Raw genomic sequence first — 14,438 nt, forward strand, 5'->3', positions numbered from 1 at the left:
TGCTCTGAATACAGAACCGGTGGTTTTCTTACAGACTTTACAACAGTCTCACCAAGAGCAGCTCACAAGTGTGTTTACTGCTGTGCATCTTTCCAAATGGAAAGCCAAGAAATGGGGAAATGAGAGTTGCGGGTTCTCATTCCCTCCAGTGCCTTTAAGAGGATCCCCAAGAGTTTTCTGAGCTACTTTGTAATTTCAAAGCACAACCCCCCCTGATGCTCCCTGTGGCTGCGCATCATCAGCGCTTCTGCAGCTCAGCTCCCAGGTTCATACCTTGAAAAAAAACCACGGGGTGAAGAATACGCTGTTTGGTGGACTTGACAAGACAGGCTTCAAGTGACTTGCTGAACGTACACAGGACTGCTGACAGGGGTTGGGAGGGAAATAAATTCTATGTGCTATTTACTGCTTTGTTTGCCTGCCTTCTAATTTCAGTGACAAGTGAATAAAGTTCTACAGAAACCACCTCCTTCCCTTCTCAGCCCACAGTTAACCACATCAGAAGGGGCTGGTGCATGCATAGCAGACACAAAGGCTGACACATGACCCATCTGAGCCATTTCAGTAGGGAAACCCTAGCCCACCTCCCTTGCACGTGTGACAGCTGACAACTTCTGTAAAGACCTAAAATTTAGTCAAATTACAGTAGATTCTCGCAGTTCAGGAAAAAGTGATTTCCTTATTCTCACCAAGGCAAAATTATTCATCGTGATCCATGACACAAAGGAGCACGAACACAAAAGCAGATTCTTAATTTTAAAAATACTGACAAAAGGACACAACAAAGAGAAATATCAAGTGGCCTCACCATGGCACCTCCAGGCTCCATAGTGAACAGATGAGAGGAAGGCACCAAGTGAGAGCATTGAACCGGACATTTCCTCACACCACTGCTAGTTTCCAGGTGCTACCAGGCACAGCACCCCTACATGCTTCCCTTCATGATCACCATAAATGCATTACAGCAAAATGCATTGTTTAAGTAGAATGATGCACAGAGTTTGACAAAGCAAAGACTTCACCCAACTCCCACTAGCACCTTAATATCTCTGCTAATGACATTTTCTCTGTTCAATATTCAAGCATATTGGAGGGTAGACAAGAAATCAAAATGATTTGCAGAAAGAGGACAATGACACAAGGGCTATTTTCAAATCTATCTAGAAGACTCAGGTTCCTAAGTTCTATATTCTTTCAAATAGTCACATGCTCCAAAACACTGATGCTTCCTCCTGAGAACAGGATTAAAAAAGCACACGCACTACCCCAATGTACAGATGGTGGGAACCGTGGAGGGTACAGATGGAAGGAGCCATGTAGGTTACCTGATGTGCTCACATCTTGCAGTGTTTCAGTGGCAGACTCGGGAATGGATCCAAGGGCCCAGCATGCCAGCCCTTTGCCTCGTATCCTGCTTCTTCCCACACACAGTGCTGCCCTTTTGAGGAAGATGGTCACATCCAGAAACCGCTTCAGAAATGTCATCTGCAGTGCTAAAGTCTGTTTGGAGAATATGTTCCTCTCTGCAACCTCTTCTGACCTAAGGAAACTGCCTTCAGGTGCACTGGGGAAAACGAGGCTTTTGGACTAAAATGTCACCTGACAGAAACTGACTTTGTTTGAAGAGAAACTGATGACTTTTGTACAGCTCTAGGTCAGGTCAGATTTCCTTCACTATTCAGACTTGTTAGTTATCTCCCATGTTACAATGACACTGCTGCAACACAGTTCCTGGAGATGAAGGCAGGGAGAAGAGTACTTGAAAACAGGAAATACAATCACTCTTCTGTTAGCCATAGGTTGTCTTCAGGAAACTGAAGCACAAAGACTAACATGGACCGTAGGAAAATCAGCAAGAGAACCCCAATGTTCTCTCAATTGATCATGCTCATCTACTGTCCTGGAGATCCATCAAGGAAGGCTCAAAAAGTGAGAAAGCTTGTTTTTCTTTCTGTTCTTCCAGTTCTGGCTCACAAAGAGCAGAAACTCACAAGAAGGCAGCAAGGTGGTACCTACTCAGATGGCCAGACTGTTTGTGAAGCAGCTCAAACTGCTGCAATTTGCAGCATAACAGTTAAAGGCAACCCAGAGCTGGTGTCTTGTCACCTAACACCATAGTCCTTTACATCACGTCCTTGCCAGAGCAGCAGAGCAATGGCAACTGGGGCAGCAGTCAGTCCCAATGTCTGTTCCTTCCCACGACTGCTAGCACCTGGTTAATCCCTTCTTGATGGTGTAAAAAGTGGAATGGAGAAAAACAAAAAAGTTTTCAGAAGACAACTGAGTATTTCATGCAGATGAACTTTAATAAAAACCGAGGCAAAAGTGCAGCTCTTAATCCATATGCCTACTTGTCACAAAGGAAACAGTGAATTACAGACAAGCAATTAAGATAATACTGAAAGCTGTCAAGTCTACTTCAAACTGGATTCATGAAGCAACAGAACTGAAGTGAGATCATATTCCTATCAGAGAATGGAAGTACAGTAGGCAGCACAGACATGAGAGATGGGAACATATCCAGCAGGATGGAAAAAGCAGAACTGTTCCCTCCAAGCTGAGCAAAGGCAGTGTCTCACAGACAAGAGATCCCGGCAACAACCCGCCAAGTGCACAGCCCCAGTCTCTGGTCAAGAGAGCCCAAGATTGTCAACAAAAACAATTACTATCTTTGTTGGTTCAAAGCAGGCAGGGAGCAGAAGCCAACTCTCTCAAGAACAAACAGAAGTCAGTTCTTGAACTTGGGCAGAAGTTTGTCAGAAAGGATCAGGAGATAATCAACAGCAGGAACTCCAACAAACAAGACAATTAACTTAGCAGCATGAGATGAGAAGATGTACTGGACTGTCTGGGTCAGAAAAAGAAAACGATTTTAATGCTCCACCAGGAGCAAGAAAGGAAAAAGCCACTCTTACCCACAGTGAGGGAGCAGATGGGAACAACACTACAGGTGACAACCAAGCCATTGTCAAGTAAAGGATAGGGTCAAGTTAAACACCTGACACACGAGGAATGCTACCTGAAGTAGGGAATTGACTGTACACTAAATACAGACTCCAGAAATAAACGGCCAAGTAGGGACCAAATATCCTCCCCACCACCCTCAGGCACCAAATCTCGTTAGAAGCTGGAACTAACAACCTTAATGTTTCAAAAGGCCATAAGCACCAAAAGCTGCAGTTCCTCGTCACTGTGTCAGAATTACTATCAGTAATGCAAATCATCCCACGCTGTCTGCAGCACAGCTCTGCCTGGGTAGAATGCTGCAACATGAACACCATGAGCCCTGAGTAACAGGCCTACTGCTCCAAAACAGCACACTTTTGCAGAGACCTTTCCTAAACCTGGGAGGACAAAGGGATTATAAAGTCACAGACAACTCAGCAGACAGATGCTGCAGCAGTAAATTACAGCTAGGTTGCAGATAACATCAACAACTGGGCCTGCTTCTGGTTTACACAAAAGCCTCTTTGCACAACTTTGACAGTTTAAAGAACAAATTACATTTTACACCTACTGAACGTATCAAAATCCTAAATTCAGCCCAGAATCACAGGGAACACAGTGGGTTCCACGATGGGAACTGTTCTATCAGCCCTACTACTGATACTGCTGATTCGGAGGCCCTGTCCCACACTAAGGAGTAGGACTAATATTTCTCAAATCATTTGCTGTACTTTCTGGAAAACTGTCAGCTGTAGTACTGTAGAGCCAAACATCACTGAGAAGACACTGCATGCAGAGCTTCACCTACACTGGGTAATTTTTGTCTACATCACTGGCAGAATCTCAGCTTCTGATGCAGATTGGCAAAGACAAGGAAAAGCACAACGTAATGCCAGCAGGTTTGGAAGCTCCAGTATCACTGTGGCTTGCCTGCCTGTGCTTGCAAACTCCATCAGTGCAAATTACATCAATTGGGCAGATGGGATGTGGCTGAGGTCTAAAGGAGCTATGATTGAGTACAGCCCTCCTCACCAACCAGCTCCAACCAACCACAGCCTGGTAAAAACCTAGAGAAGTAAGAGGATTTTAAGGGGTGATTTGCCTCTCGTGCATTCAGTGTAGCTGCACTGTTACACAGGCTCCTCTTTGACAAACAAATTTCAGACTGCAGCATGCACAGATGCTGCAGTCAAATCACACTCCAAAAGATCATTCCTCTGTCTGTGCTACATGCAGGTAACAGTGGGGGACCTGAGCACAGCTTATCTTGCCAAATGAACCAATGAAACAGAATGGACCTGCAATCCGTTTTCCCAGCCTAACACTTAAACTATCATTATGCTTTCCCAAAGAGAAGTCATGCTTATGCCTAACTGTTGGTTAATTCCTCTTACTATCTCTATCAGGGAAGCATACCTTAACAGCTCAGTCCTGTCCAGTTTTCCTTCCTTAAAAATCTAACAGATGAATATATGCTCTCTACTAGAAGGCAAGACCCCGCTCCCCTCACCTCCTCCATTCTTACTAGACAGAATTTCAACAGAACCACAAAGATTCCAGAGAGTAATCTCACTGTTGGTACGTTACCAAAATGTGGCACAAACCAAAACGTGGCACAACGAATCTCATCCACCCTCTGTATCACACATGTAGACTTGTACCACACAAAGACAGCCAAGTCCTGAGCCATGCATGGGGCGTGAGGCAGTCTCTATCCCCAGCATCTTACACAAAGGCTAGAATCTAACCCACCTACACACAGCAAGTCAAAATTTAAATCCCACTAGCTGTGGAGTAAGTGTGATCCAGCGTGAGAATAAGCAGATTAAAAAATGTCCCCAAACAAATAAATATTCAGAAATAAACAACTATCTATAGAGGCTGGGGGGGGGGCAGTGAATCTCCTCTGACAGAGAAGATAAAATGTATTTAAAGCTATGCAAGTGTCCACCAGCCCCCTGCTCCTCCCCTGCACAGTGCTCTACGGTAGCACAGCACTGCTGTTCTGGTAAATCAGGCTTTCCTGTGCATCAGACACCCAAGGCTGACTTGCAGCTACACATGCCACGTTCTTTTAGCTTCTGCACCCATGTTTGTGAACCTGTGGCACATCAAGTCATCACCTGAGGCACACGAGGTACCTTCTGCACACCATCCTTCCACAGGGATGCTATGTGCACATGAAGCTTAAAACCAGGAGTACCTGAGGGTTTAAATGGCTATGACCCCCAACCCTACCCTCAAAAATCAGCTTCAAAGGTTATGAGAGCGGAGGGTTACAAAGATTCAGCACAAAACCAAGTGATGGGATTTAGAAGCATGAAAAAAAGACAGTTTTTAATGGGATAGAGGAAAGCAACAGTATAGAAAATGAGCAACTGCATCACTAGAACAGTCAGACAGGTAAACATGCCCAGGCCCTTAAGACCTGGAGGCCACCAATTTCAAAACACCTTTGCCTTCCAGCTGCAGATCACAGGCACTCCACACAACCTGCTACTGGGCTGTAGGTGTCTCAAAGACCTTTGGGAAGCAGCCTTAGACACAGGAGAGGATAACAAGAAAGAGGAAAATGAAAGGAAAAAGAAACTGGACAGAGATCAAACCCTCCCAATGGAGCTGAGCAATAGCTTATTTGTGTGCCCTTAACCACACGAGCCTACTGGGAGAGCTGAGGGCTCCTCACATCACTGGAAGAGGGCTTAGCACTTCCCCAGGATCAGACCAAAAAGCAACAGCCTTCTCTATACATCTGAGAGTCTAAAAACAAATGTACAAAGAGCAATATGATATTGTAACATAATTTCAGATTCTCTTCTAAATCTTAACTTTATTAAACCACTTGTATTTTGGGTGGAAAAAAAAAAAAAGCCACAAACCAAAACATTTGGCATCTGCTTAATTATTTTTCAAAAAGTGTAAGTATGAAACCAGCCTAATCACAGCCATAACAATCTTACTGATAACTGTCTATTTAGAACTGCATATGGAAGAGTTTGAAAGAGCAGTTTTCAGTAACAGTCGATGTATCCACAGAGCTGCACTCCCAGAATGGACTACTTAACTTTTCTTGCTGGTTTTTAGAAGCCAGCTTCTGTCTCAGAAATGTCTTCAGACAGAAGAAAACTAAATAAGCGATACCATATGTTAAAATAAATCACTGCTGATTTTTAGCCCATTCCAAAAACCATCAGATATTCTTTTCAAGACACAAAGTAAATTGAAAAAAATAATAATTCTAATTTAATACGGGTTGGCTGATTGGCTCTTCTTTTGTTGTTATTGTTGTTTGCCTATAGCTGTATTTTAAATGGGATATTTCCCTTGTTTATTAGAGACTCCAGATCACAACAGCTGTAGTTGATCACATATCTTTGCAGATGGGTCATTCTCAGTACCTCAATATCTGCAACTAAAGCCAAGACTGCACATCTTTAAACGCATTCAGGTTTTAAAATCACAGCACACTATGCTAGCCACTAATCCCCAAAAGGTCTTTAAAATGTGCATGCAAAATACTGTGCATAGATATTAGGTAATGCTATGGGATGGCAGAGAGGAACCCCCTGCAGGGATCAGTTGCACAATTGGAATAAACAAGAGGAAGGTAGTGAGAACCTGAACTAAAATAATTTCATTTTTAAAATGCAGTTACATGAATTAGAAATAACGAAGCGATGCTTTCTTAGTTACACACTTCAGCTTGGGTAGAAATAAAACCATTTTTGCAGGCACTGTGAGACCATCCTTATTTCTTTAAGAGTAAGATTTGCTCTATCAGTGCCATCCAAAGGTAGGTTGCCTGCTCCTCAGAACTCTGCAGGTATTTATGCCATGAGAACACGGAGCCTGCTAGGAAGAAATGGCTGTCATTGCACAGAGCAAAGGGAAATATTTGGATTTAATCTAGAAGAACACGTAAGTACTTTGAGTCTCATATTCATGGCTTATTTGGTTGAATAAAGACCAGCAATGACACTCAGGTGTCTCAACTGTAGTTTGCCTCGGTTGCTCAAGAGACATTTTCTACAGGAGTCTTAAATCCTGTGCATATTGCTCATTTAGAAGCATCATTTCTGTATGCTAATTAAACATTTTGAGGTAAAAGAAATCTAAGAAAAATCACACACCTAGGTCTGAAATGCAAGTTTTGTCCCTCATCAAGGGCTTGATGTTTATTTCAAACTTCACTAGACAGAACCTCCCAAGAAGGGATGACTATTTCAGAAAACTATCTTACACCTGCAGTGGGCCATCAGGGCGGCCTGCATCTACAAAGGATGGAGTAAATGTAACATCCTCCACTGCCTGTGCCTGAGGCCCCCCCATAAGGGCACACCTTCCACTTGGGGCTGGGCAATGTGAGGGAGATACCACCGAGAAGTCCTGCCTGCACGTGGAGCTGGAGTGCTCCTGGGCGAGGCAGCAGCTGCTGGGGGATGCGCTGTGCTTCCTCCACCACACTCAGAATGAGCTGAGAGGGAAAGATTAGCCCACCCTCCTAGATACCTTCTGCAAGGGCTCCTACCTGCATATTGAGAAAACACCTGCTGGCTCCAGAACCAGCGAAAGCAGCTTGGAGGCATCTGATGGTGCTGCCCTCCCATAATTCCTGTAAGATCAAGCTAACCAACTCCAGGAGTGCTTGGAGCACAGCTCTGTGACTCACAGACCTTCCTGAGCATCAGGTAGGCTGACTTGCTCAGCCTCTTCCAGAGCCTGATGTAGAAGCCAGCCACCCAGGGTGACCACACAGAGCTGCATTGATGGGATTCAGCTGGTGGCAGAGAAGAAACACCCTTCTTAGGATGATCTCCCCAGCACAGCAGTCAGTGCTGTTGCCAGTGAAATCATCAGTTTTCACCTTGCCTTCTCTGTCCACAGACTGGCACAGCCCAGGTGGCCATTTCACAGAACCTGGCATTACCCCGCTCAGCTGTGGCTGTGCAGGGACCACGCAAGAGGGGCCCTGGCATGCTCACTGAGGGCAGGGTGGAAAATCTGCCCATCCCAGACACACCCTGGGCACTGGTGCCACACAACTGAGCATACTGGACACACAGCAGACATTGCTCAAAAGGCAGTGGGAATTGCTTCTGCACATTTTCTCTGCTGCCAAACCACATTTTGGGGAACCTGTCTTCGTGCAACTGAAGATGATGTCGCACGGAGGCTTGCAACAGAGAGGCCTGCTAACATCCAGGCAGTCACCACTCAAAATCTTGGGAAAAGTCCATTACCTCTGGGAGCTCCAGTCTGTGCTGAGATGCCAACAAATTGTTTGTTTGAACAAATGCTCTGCCTGTGAATGTCTGCATAGAACTCTGAGACGGAACATGGGCATGGAGTGCTGAGTGCACCACTGCCACACAACCATGGAGCATTTCCAGAAAGAAACAGACTGACAGAGGTTGTAAGGGACTTCTGAAGCTATACTGGGGGGCCATAAGAAAGAAGAGGATAGACTCTTTAGCAGGGTCTGTTGTGACAGGACAAGGGGAAATGGTTTCAAACTAAAAGGAGGGAGATTTACATTGGATATAAGAAAATAAGTTTTTACAATAAGAGTAGTGAGGCACTGGAGCAGGATGCCCAGCAAGGTGGTGGATGCCCTGTCCCCAGAGACATTCAAGTCCAGGCTGGAGGGGGCTCTGAGTAACCTGATGGAGTTGTAGATGTCCCTGTTCATTGCAGGGGAATTGGATTAGATGATCTTTAAAGGTCCCTTCCAACTCAAACAATTTATGATTCTGTGATACAGAGCTAAACAAGACTAACGCTCTACTTGGCATCACACAAAACACACTGCAGTGATTCTAGAGGCATCCTAAACTTCACAGTTGTCACTTCCCAGCACTGCAGCCATCTGGAAGGCCTGCCATCTCCTACAGCAAGTGCAAGCTGCTACGACTTGTGCTAACAGAAACTTCCATTTCCAACTGCATGTATAAGGTCTGAGCTCCCCAGAAAGAACCACTCAGATCTCTGCCTGGAGCAGACCTTCCTCAAGCCAAAAGACAGCTACCAATTTTATACCAAAAATTTCATTTGGTGCTCAACACTCCTTGAATAATGAAGGTTTTAAATAAGGCTGGAAAGCATCATTTCTGCCTCTCTGTTATCCTATCCCCCTCCCCACCACAGATTCGGTGCAAAGCTGCCCTGAGAGAGTTGTGCCTGGGGGCCCTGTGCTGGCATGCCTGGGAGCTCTGTGCCAGCAGGGCAGGCCGTACACCCACATCCCAGAGACAGGGAGTGCTCTGCATCCCTTGCTAGTCCCAAGGCAACAGGATTCAGTGCTAGGAAGCTCCTGAGGGGTGTGTGTGCTTCCAGCCCTCCTCTGGAGAAGGGCAGGTTGCCATGACAAAGGCCTTTGAGAAAAAGAGGTGTGGGATGGAAAATAACATGCAAGAAACCTATGAGGGAAAAACACACATCTCAATTCAGCATTTGCTGTCATTTCTCAATACAGAGTGATTGGGATTTGGGTTCATGGGAAATAGGAAATGACTACAACTGCCCCCATATCAGGAGAGGGTGGGTGAATGAGGCAGGCAACACAAACAGGCAGCACACAGTGAGTCCAGGGTGTGATGATGCAGCAAGGTGTCCTAACATCACTTCAAACAACCGTTATTATCAAATGCTGCCAAAGCAGAATCACTGAAAGCAAAGACACCTTCCTCTACAGCTTCTTTGGTTTCTTTTCAATGGCCTTAAGAAAGCTTTAATCACCCGAGCCACCTGCCACTATTTTATGGATTGTATGAGCCCCACTAAAGTAAACGCAAGCTTGCAATTGCCTGTTCAAAATCATACTTTGTTTCTAAAGTTTCCCCGTGCCAGAAATCCTCAGCACTCTCCAAATAATTGCAGAGAACAGTTCCAAAAAAAATCCTACAACACTAAACACACCATCAAAAAAAAAAAAAAAGGACATCAACTAGAGGGGAATAGCAGATCCTTTCACAGCACTGAGTGATAGGCCTAATCCGGTTGTCTCTTCTTGATTTAACAAACCAAGAAATATGGCATTGTTTAATAAGCGATGTGTCAAAACCATGAAGTTCTACAATTACCAAGCTATCAGAAAGCTGGGAAATCCCACTGCCCTGAAAGCCAGAGTGAAAGACAGCTTCAATTTCTTCAACTGAATTTTTAACACATTGCATGTAGCAGCCAGTCATCTCCCTCTCTCCCATTTGTTGTAGGGGATCCATTTCAAAACATCATTTCCTTGCTTCAAGTCATGCCTGTCATTACAACCCCAGAGCGCTCAGGTTGCATGCATGGTATCCCTTAAGAGCAGTGACTTCTGGGTTGGAAAAACATCAGCTGTACATAATGGGAATAGCTATTGCCTATTTCCTCCCTGCACCCTCTGAACAATCTCCCTATTTCTCTTCTCTCTGCAGCATCTGAGCATTGGCACAGAGTCAGCTGGCAGTGCCGCAGATACAGCTCCCCTGTGTCCCTCTACTTTAAGTGCTACACATCCAGAAGGGATGCTGTGCCTGTGTGCCCCAGCTCTGAATCCCCCTGCACTCACATTCTCCCCATTTTCCTGGAGGAAAATTTTCTCACCTGTCCCGGTTTCCCTCTTCTGCTCCATCCTCCCACCCACCTCTGCACCCACACTTTCCTGCCCATGTCGTACCTGTTGGCAATACTTGCATTGCTGCCACTGCCGCTGTGTTTCCTTGCCCGGCTCAGCCTCCGCGTGGGCTTAGGGTCTTGTAGTCCAGGACTTGGAGCTGAGGGGAAGGTCGAGGCATAGCCATGTTCGCACTCTGCACAAGAATCAACAGGCAGGGCATAAAAAAGGGGTCAAAAAAAAAAAAAAAAAAAAAAAAAGTCAGCTGGCAGGCCTCACTGACCCGTCAGCCTAACTGTGGATGCCCTTAAGCACAACAGCACAGGGAAACACGACTGCTGATATATTCAGAAGGAAATGGAGCAAGAGGTGGAGAAAAGAGAGAAAGACAGTGTAAAAGCTCTGCTAACCTCGCAGGAAGACCAGCACATCTCCAATACCTGAAAGTGTCAAAAGAAGCCGGGACAGCCCAGACTGTGCCTTGTCTCTCCTCCTGCTCAAGCTCTCAACCGAGCAAATCAGGCACATTTCATGCTGCAACGCCAGGACCTCCCACCCCATCCTTCCTGTCCAGTGGGAAACTTTCCAGCCAGCCCCTGCTTTTCCTTCCAGAAATCACATCCAGCTCGTCCTCCCCTTCTTGCCAACCCCCCCCACCTCACCTTCACCCCAGCCTCAACCTCTGCTGGAGGATCAACCACCAGCTCCGATCCCCTCGGCCTCTCTCACCCCTCCGCGGGGACTCCTGGCCCCGACCCCGCTCCCACCACAGGCGGTCAGCCCGGCTCCTCCCTGCCATTACCTCTTTCCCTCCGCTCCAGATACTCGGCCGCCTCCAGCAGCCGCTGGATGTTGATCAGCTGCACCTGCTCCATGGCCCCGGGGCTCCGGGCCCCCCTCGGCCCCCAGGCTCCCGGCGGGGCGGAGCTGCGGGGCGAGGAGTTGCCGGCTTCCCCCTGAACCCCAGCCCCCTCACATCGACCCCTCTCTCCCCAGGACGGCTCTCCTCAGAGGGGCGCGGAGATGGCGAGGACGCCCGCTCCCGAGGAGGCAACGAAGCGAGGCCTTTCCGGCCGTCCCTACTGCTCAGCCTACCGCCGCCCGCGCCTCGCTTCGCCCCCCAGCCCGCCCTCGCCCCCTGCCGGGCTCGGCCCCTCCGCCCCGGCCCGGGCTTACCCCCCCCGCCGCCCGGCTCTACCCCGCGGCCCCGCCGGGACCGGCCCCTCCGTCCGCCCCACCCGCCTCCCCCAACGCCTCGCACCACTTTGTTTACCTCCGCCGGGCGCTCACGGGAAGGGGGGAGGGGGGCACCGCGCCGCGGGGCTGCACGGGAAATGTAGTTCCGAGCCGCCGCGGGGCGCTGTGCGACGGCCGCTGTGTCCGCGGGGGGACGGCGGGACGCGCAGCCCGGCCCTGAGGCGACGGCGGCGGGAGAGTGGGCACGGCCAGCCGACCGCCCTCCCTCGAGCACCGCCGGGGCTCAGGACGCGGCCGGGCCGAGAGGCCTGCGGTCACTTCGCGCTTCTTGAGGCTTCCGCACGTGAAAGGACAGAGAACGGAGCAATAAAAGAGCAAAGAGAGGCTGCGTCTGTAGAGGCGTTAACTAAAGAGAAGCTGCCGTGTTTCCAGGGCTTCTGAAAGCACCTTGAAGTGCGCGACCCGTGCCCCAACCCAACCTGCTCTACAGACAAAAGAGCACAGACAGCAGTCTGTGTGCCTGGGAAAGCCGGCAGGGCGTCGAAGCACCACGCAAATAGGGCACGCTTCACCTGGACACTGCCACACCTGCATGGTGCATCCCACTCTTCCCGATCCCCCAGTTCAGCACTTCACATCCCAGCTTCCACACCCAATCACCACCATTTCTGCCACTGAATTTTGCCAACAACTTTTAAGGCTTGCTGGAGTAGAGCTTCAAAACCTGTTAGCGTGCAACTGTATGACAACCAGTATCCAAAGTACTTGATCAGGACACTCAGAGTTAAAATACAAGTCTCAGGCAGATACCAACCTACCAGAAGAGCTATTTGGTCAGGCTTACTTTTCACAGGTCTGGACCTTTAGCCTGTGACCAACGAAAGGTATCAGGAGACTCATGCAGAGTTGCAAGAGCTGACGTGAAAGAAAACCAAGTGGACTCAGTGTACTTAGCTTTTCTTTAAATATTTCACTGATTCACTGTTTTTGAGGCTTGCAGCTGATGGAGGTATCCAGCCACTATTCAGCTCTTACAGAAACCCTGTCATCCCTGAATCCTGTTTCTCTTAAGATGGGACAGTCCTCTATCCTGGAAATGACTAACAGCGCGGATTATTAGGAGCACACGTTAAGGCTCAAATTTGAGCAGGGAATACTCACGTGATCTTTGGAAAAGGACGCAGGTGCTCTGCACCAGTGGGGTTAGAGCAACAGCATTTCTGGGCTCTAGCTCGACTTCCTGCTTCCAAAACCAGGCAGTCATTTGCCTTCCAGGATTAGCAATAATACCAAACATCAAACAAAACAAGAAATACCCACCATGATGATGAAGCTCACAATCACTGTACTGCAACCACCACTGCCAGCTTTCAGGTGGTACGTGTGGAGATATGTGCTTCCTTAAAAAAAGGAAAAGCCACGGCTGGGATACAAAGGAGTGATTTAGGAGTACATCTGTGAGTCAGCCTCCAGGAGCCAACGTTCAAGACACAAAATAGAAGAGTACAGAGGAGAGGGATACACGCATATGGTGAATTAAATCAGCACCAGAATGAAGCAACAGCAGGATCAGTTCTGCATGAGATGATGTAAGATCAACTCCTCCATGCACACATCAGCTCAGCTTCCACGTCTTTGTTTCTTAAGTAAATAATGCACGATTACAAAAATCTGTGTGAAACAAAGACAAATTTGAGAGTAAACTGGGATGTCTTCCCAAGGAAGGAGCCTGACGGAGATCAGCCAGCCAACCACAGAGCCACAGCTTATCTGCAAAGTCTGTCAGTTGTCATCCCAAGTGGCAGTGCGGGCAGGTCAGCCTGCAGAACACAGAGTTGTGTGCAACAGAAACAAAAGTAGGTGGAAAGTGAATGGCACGAAGACGCCTGGTGCTATTCAGCTACCGACCAAAAAAACCCCAAAGTCAACATTTTAAATGGGGTTGAGCTATGCTGGGGAGGGGCTTAAGGAAAAAGTATTTTAGGGGAGAATGAGATCATTTAATTTAGTGGCTCCGAATGATCTGTAAGTACAGTTTTCTGATTATAAGTGCTTGCTGCTTGGCATCCCTTCTGGCAGCTGTGATTCACTTTCATTGTGTGTTCTGCTGCTTTGCCCTTTAGAAAGGGGCTTTTTACATTTTATTAAATGGCACTTCGGCAGCCCTCCATTTCCAGCCTTAATAATGGATTTGTTAATCTCCCTGATAGCCTTTCCCTCCTCCTTAGCAACAATTTAAATATCCAGGAAGAAATCTGCAGTGCAGAAATCAATTAATATTTACATCTGAAATGCTGCTGTGTTATTTTATTCAAGTAAAACAGATGTGGTCTGTTTTGATTTTGATTTTTTAACCAGTACCACAATCAGTGGCATTAAAGTAGCTGCTTCCATCGGGGGAATCTTCTTGGAGCTTTCCAGAAAATTATGTTTTAAGCTTCTCAAAACTGCAATGACTTTATGTTTCTTTTCTTTCTGCTCTGCAGGAAGGGAAACTGAGGTGTAAGCAGCATATTCACTGCATGAAGATGCCCTCAGCTAGAGGTAAAATAGAATACAGCTCACCCATCAAGATGCCCAACCCTCTGCTTTGGGCACGAGGCTTAGAAATAACATGGTGCTTTGCAACCTGGAAGTTATTTTCACTAAGGGCAATACCTTTAGTTGAACTGCCTAGTTTTCCATCCCTTCTCTGGCTTCT

General features: G+C 47.3%; 1 protein-coding gene across 3 annotated transcripts in view; it reads right to left on the minus strand.

Moving 5' to 3' along the window:
- MXI1 (MAX interactor 1, dimerization protein) overlaps nucleotides 1–14,438 on the minus strand; it is a 51,430-nt gene that overhangs the window by 32,021 nt on the left and 4,971 nt on the right. The window contains exons 1-2 of one of the 3 annotated variants that reach the window (XM_052676823.1): nucleotides 11,343–11,500; nucleotides 10,604–10,736 (exon numbers count right to left, since the gene is read on the minus strand). In XM_052676823.1, coding sequence (XP_052532783.1) covers nucleotides 10,604–10,736; nucleotides 11,343–11,415 — 206 coding nt within the window. In that variant the 5' untranslated portion in view covers nucleotides 11,416–11,500. Of the gene's footprint in view, nucleotides 1–10,603; nucleotides 10,737–10,980; nucleotides 11,117–11,342; nucleotides 11,501–14,438 lie in introns of those variants that run through there. The other 2 variants (XM_052676822.1, XM_052676821.1) reach the window with 2 other exon arrangements.

This window comes from Tympanuchus pallidicinctus, unplaced genomic scaffold (genome assembly GCF_026119805.1).
Source record: "Tympanuchus pallidicinctus isolate F22 unplaced genomic scaffold, pur_lepc_1.0 scaffold16, whole genome shotgun sequence".
Taxonomy (NCBI): Eukaryota; Metazoa; Chordata; class Aves; order Galliformes; family Phasianidae; genus Tympanuchus; species Tympanuchus pallidicinctus.